The following is a 16,888-nucleotide window of genomic DNA, read 5'->3' as shown; positions in this document are numbered from 1 at the left end:
ATGCTGTGACTGCAGTGGACTTTGGCACTGCATATGTTTTATTAAATTGGAGAAGTTCCTGTTTAATTAAAATTAATTGATAGGTATAAAAGTAACAGTTTCTAGTTTTGAAAATCCTACATGAGAAAAATACACCATGGCTGTCAATTTAAGTGGAAGTTTTGTCCACAACTCAATGTATTTTATTCCTTTCTTTGACACTGTGATTTGCTTTTCTTGTCCAAGATACTGCAGTGTATGAAAGAATGACATTATTCTGGAATATGTTTCCCTGGTCAAAATAGATGTAACGTCAAATTGGTTTTAGGGCCAAGAGAATTTAACCAGGATGCTGTTTAAGACTTTGCAGATAAGGAACTGGAACAATAAATACTTCTTTCAACATGTAGAAGCCTTTTTGATTTCTCAAACTGTGCATTCAGTGTCCCTTTATTACAGGAATTGCCCATTGATTGTTTCCCCTCTGAAACTCCTTCTGTGCAATACTTTTTGCTGATAAAACTTGTGTGTATACTCTGGGGGTAACACTGGTGAATCTATTCGGTGAGAAAGAGACAACTCAAATGAAATAAGTCCAGGCTAACAGAGCTCCCTGCCAGACTGTCTCATTAGAGCACCCAGTCTGAAGCCACTATCTTACTGGTGCTGTACAGTCCAATTTAATTGGACTAAGAGACTGATACAGCACACTGCTCTTTCGACAGGCAGAGTAAACTCATTCTGTCCATCACGACACTTGTGTTTTTTTGTGTGTTTTTTTTTTCCTTATGGCTTTGCACACACCATTTGGGAAGGAAATTCAAAGCACGTAACATTTCTGTTTTCAAAATGTCAAATATTCTGCATGAAAGCTGCACTCCCCCTCTCCTCAAAATGTATCTGTTGGTCTTTTTTTCAGAGTTGCTGGCCATCAGTGTCTCGGTAACTGGCGTCCCCCTTCTTTGTGGGTAAAGTTCCAGATCACACAGTTCTAATTTAAACAGGCTGTGGATCTTCTCAGATTGGACAAATTACAGCTGAGAAAAATTTGCCATTCTGGTTCAAACAAGGAGTTCGGGGCAACCTGCTTTTCATGGTTACTGCTTCTCATTTGTCATTTTGAGAAGTTTAATACTAATAGGCAAATCTCTAACACTTTATTGAGCTTCCACTGCTCACCGAGAGGCAATGATGTTTTGAGAGCTATTTCAGATCCTCAAAAGTAATCTCAAAACCCCCCCACCATAATGCATGAAAAATGTTAATGCTGAGTTATACCTGTTGCCTTCCAGTTTAATGATGGACTTTTACAAGGACCCTAAGGCTCTTTTAATGAGTGTTGTTTAAGCCTTGGTGCTGATTGGGCGCATTGCAGAGATTTGTTGTGTACAACAAATGCACAAGAAGAATGAATTAAATGCAGACACAACTCTGAGCAACTTTTCTCTAGTGGAACCAAATCTAATTACTCCAATAATAGCAAAATACCTTGGCCTTCAGAAGGCAGAACTGATTTTATGTATATATCTATACATATATATACTTATATAATTCATCTCATCTACATAATTAAGCTATGAATCTGTAAAAGTTCAAGGTGAGGAATTAAGTGGATGCTCATATTATTTTCCTTTATCTATCCTTCTTAATGCTCTTCTTCTACCTTTTTTTTCCCTTTTCTTCTTCCCAACTATGAAAATAGATTCTTTAAAATTATTCTTTCTAATATGACTCAAATATATTCAGATTGAATCATATTCTAGGTACTAGCAAAATCTGGTTGATTGGGAAATGAGGCTGATACATTTCAGAAGTTTGTGAGTCAATTTAATATTCAGTTAAGCGGGGTTTTTATGCCAGCAGAGTTGGAATAAACAGGGGCACTGCCAGTTTGTTCCACACATTCCTTCTGCACACTTGGCCCAGATTCCTGAAAGCTGTAAGACTCTAACTTTGGTTAGAGTTAATCACCTCTGAAGTTGCAATGCACTGTGATTCTCTGAAACTGAAAACTGGGGTCTCAGAACAGATAAAAATTCTTTTCACTCCATGAACTACACCAGTGTGCTACAAACAGCAGCTCGTTCATTATTCTTTGCTACCACCTTTGTTTATACTGTAAGGTACCCAAAATTGCTTAGGCATGGAAATAAAAGAGCTTGTATTTAAAAAGAAGAAAAAGAATGTGGAGGCAAAATGATAACAGTGGATCATGGCTGGGTGTCTGTGCTTTCAAACAAGTAGGCTTATTAAAGCAAAGGAGAGACCAAGTGAGAAAAAAGCATGAGAATGAAAGGAGAAGGCATGAGAAAAAAGAACAGGTTGAAGGGGTGCTTTTCAGGAATGTTTAGCCTGCATGATGTCAGGTTCAGCATTTTTAGAGATAGAAATAACAAGTGGGTTCACATGAAATAATGGGAGAAAACTAATTTGGTTTTGTTTAGTATCAAGATCTACTGATCAGATTAGGACTGATCACAAAAATAACGTTTAAAACTCTCAAGTCAGGAGTACCAGAGCTAACATCAAATATGTTGCACCAGAGCCCAGAAGGAGCTGCCTTCTATAGCACAGTCTCATTCATATTTTCAGGAATATTACTTCAGATGTTGAAGTCATTTACTACATGTTGTGCTACACATATTAGCTAACTGTGTATGAAAGAGCAGCTTTAAAAGATAAATTCTGTGTTTTCTTGCTAGCCTTAAATGTCAACTCTTTTTTAATGGCAGAGTGCTAGCTCTAGACTGTCTCTAATTGTCAATTTTGGAAGTCTAATTCTATGACAGATAAACATCACAATGTAACATCCTGTTCTAAAAATATTTAGATCTTTACGCTTCTGGATGTCAAGCTGTTTATTCAGGTCTGCCTGGTTTCAGTAACTAACCAACACTTTGAGGAGAAAATAAGCAGCAAGTAAAAATCATGAAGAAAATGAGAAGTAATATAAAAATCATGGCAACTCACACTTGGGCTCTCTTTGCCCCTGCTGTCTTTACTGGAAGGTCCACTCAGCTGCTCAATTAAACTGTAATGTGCTAATTGTTCAGGTCCATCCTCTCCAAAATGGCCATAGAGACTGTGCTGGTATAAATCCAAGATTGACATCGGGTTCCCCAGATTTGACTTTTTCTGCTTCTGTTTTTCCTGCTCAGCTGTAAGAGTTATTAAAAATAATGTTATTATGGCTTATTTACTCGATGAAATACAGTCTAAATATACTGTTAATGTAATTTTACTGTTAATGTAATTTTACAATTTCAAAATGCATTTCAAGTATTTTAAAGTATCTAGAATTCAGTAGTAATAAAAACATTAGAATACTAGCTGCTCTCCAATCAATACATATACATGGGACTGTTCATATTTAACATTCAAGGTGAAAGAGATGGTATGAGAAAGCCAAAATTAATTTCCTTTCTTTTCTAAATGTGGACAAGATGGTTAATTTGGGAGGATTGTTCCATTTATTTATTTCCTGTAAGTTTTCATTCTCCTCTCTTAATAGCTTTACAGGGCAGATATGCTAAGCTGCTTTAGCATGTCTTTCAGTTTGAAGTTTGACTATTTCTGATAATTCTTTCATTGTAATTACATTTTAGCTAACGAAAACAACAGTATAAAAATACATTAGCAAGGTTAAAAAACAGGCTCTGTTCATTTGTTATAGATCCTACTGTAATACAAGAATACGAGGAGTAGAACCTCAGTTTCCAAAGTCCAAAGCTCAAAACTCATACTAAAGATCAAAAACAAAGAAATTTTCTGCAGCTTCAATAAAAAGCACAAGGGATAGAGGCTTGGATGATCATTAGCTTCTTTCCTCACACTTCTCGTTACACAAACTTCAACTCTATCTTACAACCTATAGCATTAGAAGAGCCTCTGCCTCCAGAGTCTAAAGCAGAATCTCATCAGAATAAAACCTCTATGAAACTGGAATCAAAACATTCTCATGGTTGAAACAGAAGAAGCTGGAATATTTGGACGATTCCCTGCTATTCTACTGACTTTCTCTGTAACACTGGGTAAAGTACTGGGAGTCTCATCCAAAGTCCACCAAATCAATGAAGGTCTTACCACTAACTCTTAATAGCCTTTGCGTTAGGCAGTCTCTCAACCTTTCAATTTCCTGCTCATATATGGAAAATGAAAATCATTCTAACATTATAATACTGCAACAAGGAAAGTTCATTAATGTTTTGAGGACTCATCTAATAAATATAATTATCTCTGCATATTAAAATATACCCAGTGACTTGGTTTGCTGCAGCCCCTGCTCCAGTCTCATGTGGATGTTTTGAGGCTGTATCACTTGTGTGCATAAAGAAGCCAAGATCTTTGAACACACAATGGAATAAAGTATTGTTAATAATCTGATGTGGGAATTGCATTTATAGAGCACAGAGCAGAAATCCTGTTCAGAAAGAATGACCATGGCAGAAATAATTTTGCAATAATGCTTTGTAATTTTATTTTCTATTTGTCTCAGTCACAGCTATGAATTTTAGTTCTGTTACTAGCCCCAAAGTTAGACATATACACAAAATTAATGGTTTGCTGTGTAAAACGGTGATTTTAAGTAATGCTTATGTATCACTAAACTTGGAATCTGCTGTCATTTAATGCAACTGCTTACACATGCTAAAATCCTTTTTTCTCAAACTGTGATCAATCATGAAAGAATTCCTTACATACCCTTTTGGAAAAGAAAAAAAAAAAAAAGCAAGAGAGAATGTGATTTGTAAAAAGCAATTCAGTAACAAGAAGTGTTTATTGGCTGAGTTAAATTACTTCCAATGTTTCATACAGATTAAATATGGAACGTTACAGGAATAATGTAAATAAATGGTCCTAGCTTCCTACTTTGCTCTTTCCGTGGTGGAATCACACAAAATGGATTATCTCTGAAAATGCCAAATATTTAAGTCCAACTCCCAGCAGACACTAAAGAGCACAGTATGCCTGTCTACAGTATCTAACGGTCCACGGCATTTTTAATGCATTCATCACTGCAGTATCTACTGTAGGTGCTAATCTCTGCTAGGTCAGGCTCACTGCTGTGCTGAGAGCCGGCACAAATCCTCCGTATCGCTGAAGTGCTGCTTAAGCTCTCAGGGCTTCAGTGGTGGCTGAGACCTTGCACTGGCCTTTGCACTCGCCAGAATTCATCACCAGCAGGGAAGCCATCAGCTGCATAGGATATCAGCCACCGTCTCCTCCCGCTCCCAGGGGACACCCATCTGCACTGAAAGGTGGCTGGCAGCGTGGCAAGCTGGTGGTCATGACAAGACAGCAATTTCCCGGGTTATTAAACACACAGAAAACTATTATCTCAAGAACTTTGCTTAAGGTGCTTTCATCTACTGGAATTCAGTAAATTCCAAATTGCTATCAGTTGCTGCAGAAAGGTTTGATACTTGAAAATGGCAATATGTACATGGGGGACACTGAGGGAGACCTCACTACGGCATCACAACCAACATCATTTTGATGTAGAGGTTGGAAAACTATGGCCTTGTTCATTGGGTTATTACAACCAGCTAATATATTTTTTTTTAAAAGGGGGGGAAACTATCTTTATAGTCACCTTTTAAATTCTGTAATAATGTAACAGAAGACTTTTTACCTACACTGAAGCAATTTATGCATAAAAACCTACGAGTTAAGCCCTTGCCAGCAAAAACAGTGGAAGAAGGAAAAAAAAGATACACGAATAAAAAGCAAAAAGCAATAAAAAGTTAATGGAAAATTAGAATGAAGTAAGATCTGGGGTTAGAAAGTGAAAATTAGAGACTCCAATGAAGGACATTATCTGTTGCTGAGTCAGTGTGGAGATGAGAGATACACATTTCTTATGTACAAATTTTCAATTACCTTGTTTGTTGCTCTTTGTTAACTCTACTAATGTCTCCTCTGCGGTTCGAAAATAATTTGTTTCATACTCTGGCTCCAGCTCAGCGTCACTGCTGCTGGCAGAATAAGTGCACACTCTCAGAGCTGTGTCCTGTACAAATAAGGGTATTGCAATCACTCAGATGATGCATACATACCAAAATAATGCAGAAGATGGAATGAGGAGTGGAACAGTTTATATTCTTCATGCAATGGAAATGGATAATTCAGTTGGTAAAATGTCTGCTTTACCAGTTTAACTAGCCACTTACCCTTCAGGTAAGTAATCAGCTACCACCTACTGTCCTAACTTCAACTGCCTCTCCGTGGCTCACTGTGTTTTTCAAAGAGCAATATTAATTTCCCCATCTTCCCAGCCATGGTGCAGCTTTTAACTGATGCAGAAGGCCATTCACTGGAGAGGAAGCACATAGCTGTGAAGTGGGTACCGGACCTGAGGATACCTACACGGAGCCAGATATGCCCAGCACTACTCTACTGCTAAAATGGGGAGGGTGCAAGCCAGCTGCAGTCCCAGAACCATTTAGATACAGTCACACTGCTACACGCACACTAAGCTCCTGACTCTGAGGCAGACTAATTACCCATGAATCATACTAACATGGTTTTGGGGCTGGTCTGTCGTAACTGAGGCAGGGTGAATATGACAGTAATGTGGTTGTGACTTGGAAGCCAACATGTTGCACCACAGAGGGTTCACTGCCCGTTTGCCAATAATACACAAGACAAGCCATTGTTTTCTCTCTATTTCTGTCCTAAATATCCAGAGCACGAGCTATATAAAAATGGGAGATACTCCAGTCAGTAAATAAATGGATGAAGCAGACATGCAAAAACGTTAAGCAACAAAAGGTTTTCAGCCTCTTACAATGCAAGTCTTATTAGCTAACGGTCTGACAGCTTCCTTGCCTTAATACCCACTTTCTGGAGAGGGTTGTTCTCTTTACTTGCTAACCTCCTGACCCTGTGCTTCTCACAGGACTTGGCAGCCTGGAATTCCTAAATATGAATAACAACCATCATCAGCAGCTTTTACACAGGTATGTGTATTTGCCTGTTCTTCCTGCAGTTTTCTTGAAAGCGTCGAAGGACGGACAGATCACTGCAGGAATTACCCCAAACCCCACAGAAACATGTAAGAAGACTATTTTCTCTTTCACAATACTTTCCCAGCACAGCTGCTCAAACACTCATACTACACAGCCAAAGAGAAAAGGAAACCTAGACCTGGGAAATAAAACCAAAACACAACAGATATGATTCTCCAAAGGAAAGCAAAAAAGCAAGATCAAGTTCCTGGAAGAGAAAAACAGAGTGAAAAGGTCTCCAATTCCTTGCCTATAAAATGGCTGTGCATTTTAATTAATCATGGTTTGCAAACCGTGAGGACAAAGTACCTTTTGGTGCTGTATTATTATTAATAATAACTAATGAAGGTCGAGAAAATAAATGTAGCTATTAGATTGTTATTCTTTCCACTGCATTAATAACATTCACCATTTCTGACTCTTTATACCACAATACCGATCTCACTTAAGAGATGACACTTCTTAATTTATACCTTTGTTTTAGCAGTTTTCTTGGTGGTCCAGCCTGGAAGAACTTTTCTATTTTCCACAGTTTCTTCAGTAAGCTGTAATGAGGCAGAGGTCACAGAACTTGGTTCTTGTTCACTTTGCTTTGCAAGGTTAATTATTCCTGAATTAAGAGAGACATTATTTAAACTGTAGGTCTCATCAGCATCTTCTTGAGAGTTTCAATTATAATTTGGTAAAAAATGGGAACTAATCGTGATACTTTTATTGTGTCAAATAGTATCTTACTATTCAAAGGAACTACTTACCTTCTTACCGGAATAATTCTAACAACTATAGTGGCAGAATTTGATCCAAAGCCTTTTCCAGTTAACAAGAGAAGAGGAAGGCATGGACTTAAATCCCTCTTTTAGTTTTATAATGTATGTTCTTTCAAATAAGAAAAAACATTCAATAACTACTTCCAGGCATTGTAGGATCTGCTTTGCTATTTTATGTTCTCAGAGCAAGAACAGCGTGTTAACATAAATATAATTAGAAGTACCTTTCTAGCAGAAATTCTCAATCAGCTAGCCTTTTTATTTGCTATATTTGCACTATGCAAAATCAGAACATCAAAGAAGATCTATGGTGCACATGGAATAAAGTGATAATTGTAATTTGGAAGAAAAAGTGAGGGAGAGGAGAAGATTCAATTGAAAATATTCTAGTAAAGAATGAGTTGACCTCACTGTCTGGTGTATACTACTTTTTTTTTTAACATCTCTTCATGACAATTTAATTAAGATACAAACCTTGCAAGGTTGGTGCAGTGAATATTAGCATTAAGATCAGAACAATCTTACTGCTACTGACTTCTTATGAAGCAATTCAGTGCTTGCAGTTTCTATTCAATTTGTTATAATGACAGTGTTTAATCATGGAGTCTACTCTATAGCACAATGCTGAACTGAGGTCACACATGTGGCTATTCAAGCATGTAGCATATAATCTATAACTAAGATTTCTCTTCTGAATCCTTCTTAGCTGTACCATTAATTAACAGTACATTTATTTAAAAAATACTAAGTATTAAAATATCTTTTATTTAGCTTTGATTTGAAATGAGCAGGGGAGACCACAATTAAGCATACAATGTGTGTTTGCAGTCTTTTATACCATTACAATACTGCATAGGGAATATTGCTAAATCAACCAGTTCTAAGATGTTTAATTAGAATTCTTCTGTTATGCATCTTATGAACATATTAAAGAGCCTTCTTTCCTCCTAGGCTCAATATACATCAACTCATTAGCAGAACACATATTTGATGGTCTTAAGCTAAGCTTAAACTTTATACTTAACCTTACATCCTAATTATATGGAATCTTTCTTGGAGCAATACAGATTTATGGAAGTTAAGCACTCACAAGTTGTTATATGGGCAAAAAATACTTATGTTGACAGTGTTAACAGCCATAACACCAGTGACATTGCATTCCATCAAGATTAAAAAAAAACACTCTTCCCCATTAAGCCAATTAATTTTGCTGAGCTTTGTTCCATATCTATCATACATGAAAAATTGTTTTATAAAGCTAAATGCTATAAGTAATGATTTCTAACTTTATTGGCATATATATTCGTTGCTCAAAAACCTTAAAAAATGTATACAAATTGTTAGTGTGCATTTATAAGGAATTGCACAAAGTTCAATAGAACTGTTTACTAATATGAAGTTATTTGTTCATGTTTTGCTGAATTGCTATTCCATTTATTCCTTTGTCAGCTTTTGTTTTATACTTTATAGTAAACATCTACTCGGCTGACAAGTTAAAGTGAAGTACTTTATGTTCATATATATAAATATTTGTGTAATGTAGTAAAATAAAAGGAGTCCTCTTTGAGGTCAAGGCCATATATTCACTGGGATAGAATTTATGCACTGAGGCCAAATGAATATTTAGACTAACTCTGGTTTCAAAAGCAAGTCTTTATGAATGTGTCTTTTCTATGTCACAGTATAGCTATGCATTGTACTTTGCTACAAAGTCTGATCCTGAATACTGCTGAACATCTGCATTCTTATTCAATTCAAATTCCAAAGCTGGCATGTTTTTTTTCTTCAAGTACTGTTTCTCGAGAAAAGGATTTAAGTACTTAACACATTTTTCTTCCTCAGTTACAGATAAGCATTATGTGTAGCAAAATTTCCATATGGCTCAGGTCACAAACTTGTTAACCTTATGCATTCACACAAAGAATATTTTCTGCTCTGTATTTAACATTTCTGTTATCAATTGTCATTATTGTAGGACTTCTGCTAATCAAAACAGACATCGGGACAGAAATAATGTGATTTTCAGTGTAATTGACATTTTACCTGAGGAAGCTGGTTTTGGAAGGCGACTTTGAAAAGGTCGTATACCTTTGGCAGTCATGGCCGGATCAGATGTTGAGTGACTAATTATGCTTTCCACAGACTCCTGACTCTTAGCTGTTGAAGGCACTTCTCGCTCAAGAGTTTTGGCTCTTACTGAAGGAGCTGAAAGAAGAACTTGCTCAGACGGTGCAAGGGCTTCTGTTTCCAAGGTCGATTCTTGCTTAGAAATGTGTCGCCCTGCAGATCGGTTCCCTGAGTCGGGGAGGGGGAAGGTTCCGATCCCGCTGTCCAGTGTCCTCATCTGGCAGCAAGACTCTAAGACACAGGAAAATTGTGTGACAGGGTGGAGCTAAAGGAGTCACTGGTTCTTAAAGACAGTGAAAGGGTCTATGGGAAAAAAGGGCATCTTCAAGGGAACATTTCAAGGGAAAAAAACATTTTGCATTTTGTGAGTATGCTGGTACCTGTCATTTGCATGCTTTTGACACAACACATCTATTTAAATGAGTGCAATGAAATACCATTTTCAGGTGCAATGAATCTAACATATGCCAAGACACTGAAACTGGCCTGCTTCAGACTTATGGTGTGATAATGGATAGGAAAGGCATTGTCCTAGAAAGTGATTACGGATGGAATTTTTGAATGACTTAGTTTCAAGACCCACAGGTCTGGAGACTACCAATGTGAGGGATTAAGTTAGGTAACACCCCTTGCTAAACAGAACTATGCTTGACTTCTCCTTATTTATTTCTGTTTACTTCATTGTTTTTGTTACAAGAAGAAGTGTGTTCATCAAAATGTGCCATTTATTCTTACCAAAAATTAATGTATATATTTCCTAGAGATACTGGTCTCTCAGAGCTTCCTCAAAAACTTGAATAGCAACAGTTATGCCTTTGTTCACTTTGCCACACTCTGGCTCAGCACATCTCGCTTTGGGTAAGCATATGTCTTACAACACAATGCCAGGCTGGGGTACCTTGAAGACTTGGTTTGGAAGCAGGATGGTCACACACAGCTCTTCAGCTAATTCACGCTACTGGAAACGTACTCTGCTAAACAAAGAATAGCAGAAGATGCAAGTGCAGATACACACCCACTGCTGTTCTAGCAACACCATCCTGCCCCGACATTTTCTGCTAATTCCCAGTGACTTGCCTTTTGTTTGTATACTGAACAAACAATATTGAAGAGACCATGATGGCAAAGTCCTTTTGAGCTGTATAAACATCAAGAAGGGAACTTCAGCACTAATGGTTGGAAAATGAGCATAATGTAGGTTAAACATCTGGAAACATCCCTTGACAGCAAGATCTTCAGTCTGTGGCAGACACTCCCAAAGGAAGTAGAAGAATTTCCTTTGCTTGAACAATTTAAGGCTACACTGGATAAAAGACATACTACAGTGAACAACTGTACTCTAGCAGGAGATGCAAAATATGACCCAATACATCTTTTCTTCTCTACTTCCTGTGTTCCTGAGTATTGATTTTTTTTTTTTTTATGATATCCCCATTTGTTATGTAAGTCTGTTGTAGTTAGCAGTCTTCTGTCAAATCATTTCTTGTGATTTTTTTTCCTGTGTAGTGTTTCTAATACTTTGAGAAATTTGGAAATATTTCTCTTCTACAGTTTTTCCTGTTTCTTTTCAAAAAAAAGAACATTACCATGGTCGTTTTCCATTACTATCTCAATCTCAATGGGCCTTGTTTGATAGCATGTAAGGAATTATTTACAAATAAATGTTTATTTATGTTTCTTGATTCTTGTCAAAAAAAGGAGCAATTTATACTTTCATGGTGCTCGTTATCTTATCCTAGTAATTCTTAGTCTCTCGAACGCGATTTTCCTGATAACATTTTTAAGAGGAAGTGAAGCATCTTCACCCCTCCTTAAAAACGGAGGATTTAGAATAACAGAAAGATTGGAAGTCATATTGAGCACTCTTACCTTACAGGGCCTAGTTGAGCTGCATCAACAAACTCAACAACTATGCCCTGTTTTAAAAGGGTAACAAGTGACTCTGATTTCTCTCACACAATTACAACACCACAATCAGTTCTTCCCACTGATAAAATGAGATAAAGTGTGGAAGCTGTGGCCAGCTGGCAACTCCATTTTCCATCACATTTTTGAGCTAATGTGCCATAATGATTTTTGAAGCTGCTGAAGGTTGTCCAGGAAATGTGACAAAGAAGAGAATTATATTTGGATCTGCTAAGTCATGTGGAGGTTTCCCAACTACTGAACCCTTGTACAGTCTTAGTCCTTTCCCTAAGATATTTTTGTTGCTTCTTTTTGAATAGTCAAACACCTAGCTGGAAGTGGGTGAGCCGTTCCTCTTAGGATATAACAGAGTACAGAAAAGTAAGTTAAAATGTTAGGTGTCTGTCCTTGCCATTTACACTCTAGATAAATAAACTTAAAAAATGCATGAGCTCATGGACAGGCAGCACTTTAGCTAATGACTGTCAGTGAGAGAGTCATCAAGTAAAGAAAAATATAGGGTAAGAAAGGACCTCCAGTAGTTTCTTCTTGACCAGAAGAAAGACATTCATGCAACACTGGTTTATTGGAGATGCAGAGCTCTTCAGTGGAGACATGGAGTAAATTAGAAGCACCACATAAAAGAACATCCTGAAGGCAAAAATCAGAAGAGATATCCCTTTGCTGTATGTATGGCTAATGCCAGACCCGATTCCACAACTCAGTTTCACAGGGACTTTGAATGATTTTGTAGCACTGTTTCCTTCCCAAACATTCTCTAAGAAGCTAAAAAGGTAGTCCAGTCCTTCCTGCTTACTGCAAGAAAGCCGAATAGACTCAAAATCTGAACAGCAAAGCTATGTCCTTTGCTCAGGGCAAACTGTAAGATGAACTCTGTTTTATCTTCTAAGGTCAGGTTTCTTAAATTTACATAATCTATGTCCTGCCCGCGGTTACCTTTTGTAAGTCTATGAATGGACCAAGAAAACACACAGAGTATAAAATCAAGAGAAATGAATCATACTTCCAAGAACACACAGTCTGCCATTTTTAAAATAATTGAGAGAGTGATAGAAGAACACACCAAAAGCATAACACTTAATTAAAAGGAAAAATAGTTTAAATCAATTCTGCCTTCACTTTATCCACAAGAAAGGAAATACACCATGTGGAAAACAGATTTTTAAAACATCTCACTAATTTTTAATTCTCAACTACAAAGTGCTCTGGCTTTCAAACTGCTCAAAGCTCAGCAGCTCCCACTGTGACACTTAAAAGACAGATTTTTGAAAACTCCTGACTGGACTATGCTGAGTAATCCTGAAAAACCTAGTCCTAAATCCACAGAATACGCCACAAAATTCTGTACTAATGTCAACTGTGCACTAACAGAAGTAACTAATCACTCGTTTTATATTCAACAAACAAAGAAGTATCTGTGAGAACAATTTGCATTACTGAATGAATGAACATACAACATTATCTTGTGTTGTTTTTAAACTTTTATGAGGCAACCGCAAATTCAAAAAGAATATGTTACACATCTCAGTGACAGCTTTCAAACCAATCAGTTCATGGCCCATCTGATTTCATCAGTCGTGCTGACACTTCAAATGGCTGTTATCAGCGAGAGCTGCACAAGACTACATAATGAAAATTTGTAAAAGTAAAATCTCTGATGCTGCAACAGTACTACTTGATAGATAAAAAGTGTTTCTGCAGAACATTAAAGTCTGAAAAAAAAGTTGTATTTCAGCTTAATTGATTTTGCTTGTGAATCTTTTCTGGCAAACAAGGCAAATTCTTTGCCTGATTTTGTTTTGTTTTGTCTCTTTCCCTGTCAAGGAAGAAAGAAGCTCACACAATAGCACTAGCTTTTATAGTAGGCACAGATAGACTTACCATCTGCCATTTACCGAACAGTCAGACTAGAATCAAGACTAAAATATTGAAATAGCCCTTCCCTCCCATCTTGGGGATTTGATTCGAGGCAGAAAACAAAGTGCCTGGAAGTCCTACAGTAGAGGAATATACAACTGAAAATGGAAATAAGGAAAGTATTTATTGGAAATCAAGAAATTCCTTACTGCATGGGAATCTCTGACAACAGGCTGTTGTAAGACAGATGTGGACAATCTGAGGAAGACCTTCAATGTTGAGAAGCTTCTTCCCACTAAGTGTTTAGAGAAAACATCAGCCAAGACATTAACACCGAGCAGGAAGTTTTCTGAAAGTTTGCTGAACACCCTACTCCTGAATAAATTTGAGTTTTAATATTTTCATAGGCAAGACAATCATTCAATCATTCAGTCCATGTTCTGCATCAGCAGGACACCATGGGAGTTTGCGCAGTTGGACGGGCTTTGGCACACTGTAACATTACTGGTGTTCCACCAGAGTTTTCTGGTATCAGTAGACCACCAAGACATCTTCAATATGGAGACAGCACCCAAATTAAATGGAATAAAAAATATCTTTGAAAACTGTGCACTACTCTGAGGGTATAGGCAAGAGGAGAATAGAAATGGGACATACACTTAGGCTGGTAGGTATCAGGAATTCTGAAAATTACATTTTTCTTCAACAGGGAAAAATTACAATAGCAACTCCCTCTGTAGGTTTCTTATGTCTTCCTCCAAAATGCAAAAATTAGAAGTTTGAAATAAACATAGCCTGCTGACAGGAACTGACAACCCAGAATGTATTAGTCACATTCTCCTGAGCATGTATCATTTAAAAATACATCTTAAATACCAGCAACAGATCATTAAACCTAATTATTTTCAAACTTTGTTATTGTTTCTAAAGACACTATCTCTAGCTCAGGACCTACCCTCATTACAAATCATTGTGCTGGCTTGGAGAAAATACCCAGGGAAGCCAACTGCTGGCCTCATTTTTGTGTTCCTCCTGAAGCCTCTGTATTGGTCACTCTAAGGTCAGTGAACAAGAGGAGCTCTCAGTCTCTTACAAAGCACCCTTCTGTGTTCCTCTTTTTACACAACACATGTGAAAGGAAAATCAATTTTGAGAAAAAAATACAAGAAAACATAGAACAGCTACTATGAAGGGAATTGCTTCCAGCACAACACAAGGGACGTGGGTCCAGCCTCCCTCAGGCTAAGCTCTATACTGATACTTAAAAATAGGATATAATTCAAAATACACAATGGACCCAAGCCTCTCTCACATTAGGTATATAGAAGTCTTTCTAGTGTTGAACTTCGGTAAACTTATATTGAGTCCCAGCACATATCCAAGAGATTTCATGAAGTTCATACAAAAGAAGACACAAAAAGTGGTAACACAGCTGTAACACAGCTTTTAAAAACCGCTTACACACACCTCTTCAAGATGCTTTTACTAAGGGGGATGTAATGCCATGTATAATTGTATACAAACCCTTAATTGAATGACTGGAGAGTATTTCAAAATATTTACTCTAATAAAGATTCACATCCTAATAAAGTCCTATCTTAAAAGGGGTTTAAGAAATTCTTAGTCTATTCACAAATCACATCAGTCTTCCTTTCCATAGGGGCCATTATAATTTCCAGAAGCTCATGTATTTACCCACTGTTATTTTGAGCACTTAGTTAAAAGAATATGAGTTTTCTTATGCTGCTTAAATCACATGTAAAAATCTTTACAGAAACCACAAGATCCAAAGTTTTATTCATAGAACTAAAGTAATAAGCCCTCGATCAGCAATTGTATTAAGCAGGTAAATTGTCTTATGGTACACATAATCTCATTCAAAATGATCGGGCAATTGACCCACTTTGAATTAAACATAATAATAGGAGACATTTTTGGATGCGGGCACATAGGGAAGGATTTACAGGTCTCAAGAGGATGTAATTGTAGGTCCTACTGTGCTGTAAGTCAAGTTTTGCCTCTCCACCAACTTGGGCTATGACTGACACAGCCGCCTCTCAGCGCTGCTTGAGGGGTCAGGATTTCCAGAAGCAGTTCAGTAACTTCAGCCATTCCCTGTCACTTGGAGCCACGAGGATACTAATAAAACATATCGACAGATTCCAAGATGCAATTACCACAAACAGACATAATCTCTACTTTAAACAGTTTCTATTTGAAGGTAGCAAAGCTACAGAAGCGTGTTTGTCACTTAACTGTGATGGCCGATCTATCTTAACATCAAAAACGCATCGAACAGCAACAAACAGGACAATTGTATTTTAGGTCCAAAAAAAATAAAAGAAAGAAAAAAAAAAAAAAAGAAAAAAAGATCACAGGGTGTTCTGCTTAAACCAGCCTTTCTAGATAATGCTCATAGCAGAGGGACACATTTTCTACCAAAGAAGCATCCCACCTCAGGAAAAGTGTGGAGTTCTCCTCTGTGCTCACCACTACAGCTGGTTTGATATCTTCCTCACATAAATTTTCACGTTCTGGCCTCCCAAACTGCATATGATTGACACAAATCTCAGCTGAAACTTTTGAATAACAACCAGAATTTTCCACAGAAAGCAGACATTTTCAAGAAAAAAAAAATCAGTCATAAATAGCTCTGTATCAAGAACAGTTTCACTGGGAAATTTCCAGCAAGCTGTTTTCAGAAGTACAGACTCACTTAAGCCTTGAAAGAAGGTTTTGAGAGATATCTAACACCGAGTGGGCTTTCTGCAAGGAGTACCTACACCACTAAAAATGAAAGGGCATTAATCCCATCAGTACACAAATTCTAACGAATTATCTTTCTCTGCATTAGAAAGATCAAGACTTCTATTAAGCTGGCATGGGGAACCAGAGAATAAGTAAATTTTTTTTCCTGACACACAGTGGTAGTATCATTTTTCTAGTATTATCAAACACGCCAAATTATTAATTAATACTTTTTCTTTTTTTTTTTTTCATATAAAATCTCAAATGTAAATAGGTCTCTGCAAAATTGCTTTATCAGTTAATAAACATCTTTAAGCTACATGTGGCATTGGCAGGAAGAACTTAAACTACAGATGGCAAAACAGATCTCTTTATTTGCACATCCTTCTCTTCATCTGCAATGCTAAAGCAACCACAAAAAAAAATGAACGTATTTCTGCCAAATCAATGTCAATTTTAAGCAAATTATTCCTTCTG

General features: G+C 37.1%; 1 protein-coding gene across 4 annotated transcripts in view; it reads right to left on the bottom strand.

Moving 5' to 3' along the window:
* Positions 1-16,888, bottom strand: part of NCKAP5 (NCK associated protein 5) — a 364,164-nt gene that overhangs the window by 22,642 nt on the left and 324,634 nt on the right. For all 4 annotated transcript variants that reach the window (XM_082763525.1, XM_082763522.1, XM_082763523.1 and 1 more), the window contains 4 exons: positions 9,797-10,111; positions 7,460-7,596; positions 5,860-5,989; positions 2,950-3,137 (listed from right to left, as the gene is read on the bottom strand). In XM_082763525.1, the coding sequence (XP_082619651.1) occupies positions 2,950-3,137; positions 5,860-5,989; positions 7,460-7,596; positions 9,797-10,111 (770 nt within the window). The remainder of the gene's footprint in view (positions 1-2,949; positions 3,138-5,859; positions 5,990-7,459; positions 7,597-9,796; positions 10,112-16,888) is intronic.

This window comes from Aythya marila (genome assembly GCF_965140915.1).
Source record: "Aythya marila genome assembly, chromosome: 6".
Taxonomy (NCBI): Eukaryota; Metazoa; Chordata; class Aves; order Anseriformes; family Anatidae; genus Aythya; species Aythya marila.
This window is presented reverse-complemented; position numbering and strand designations above follow the sequence as displayed.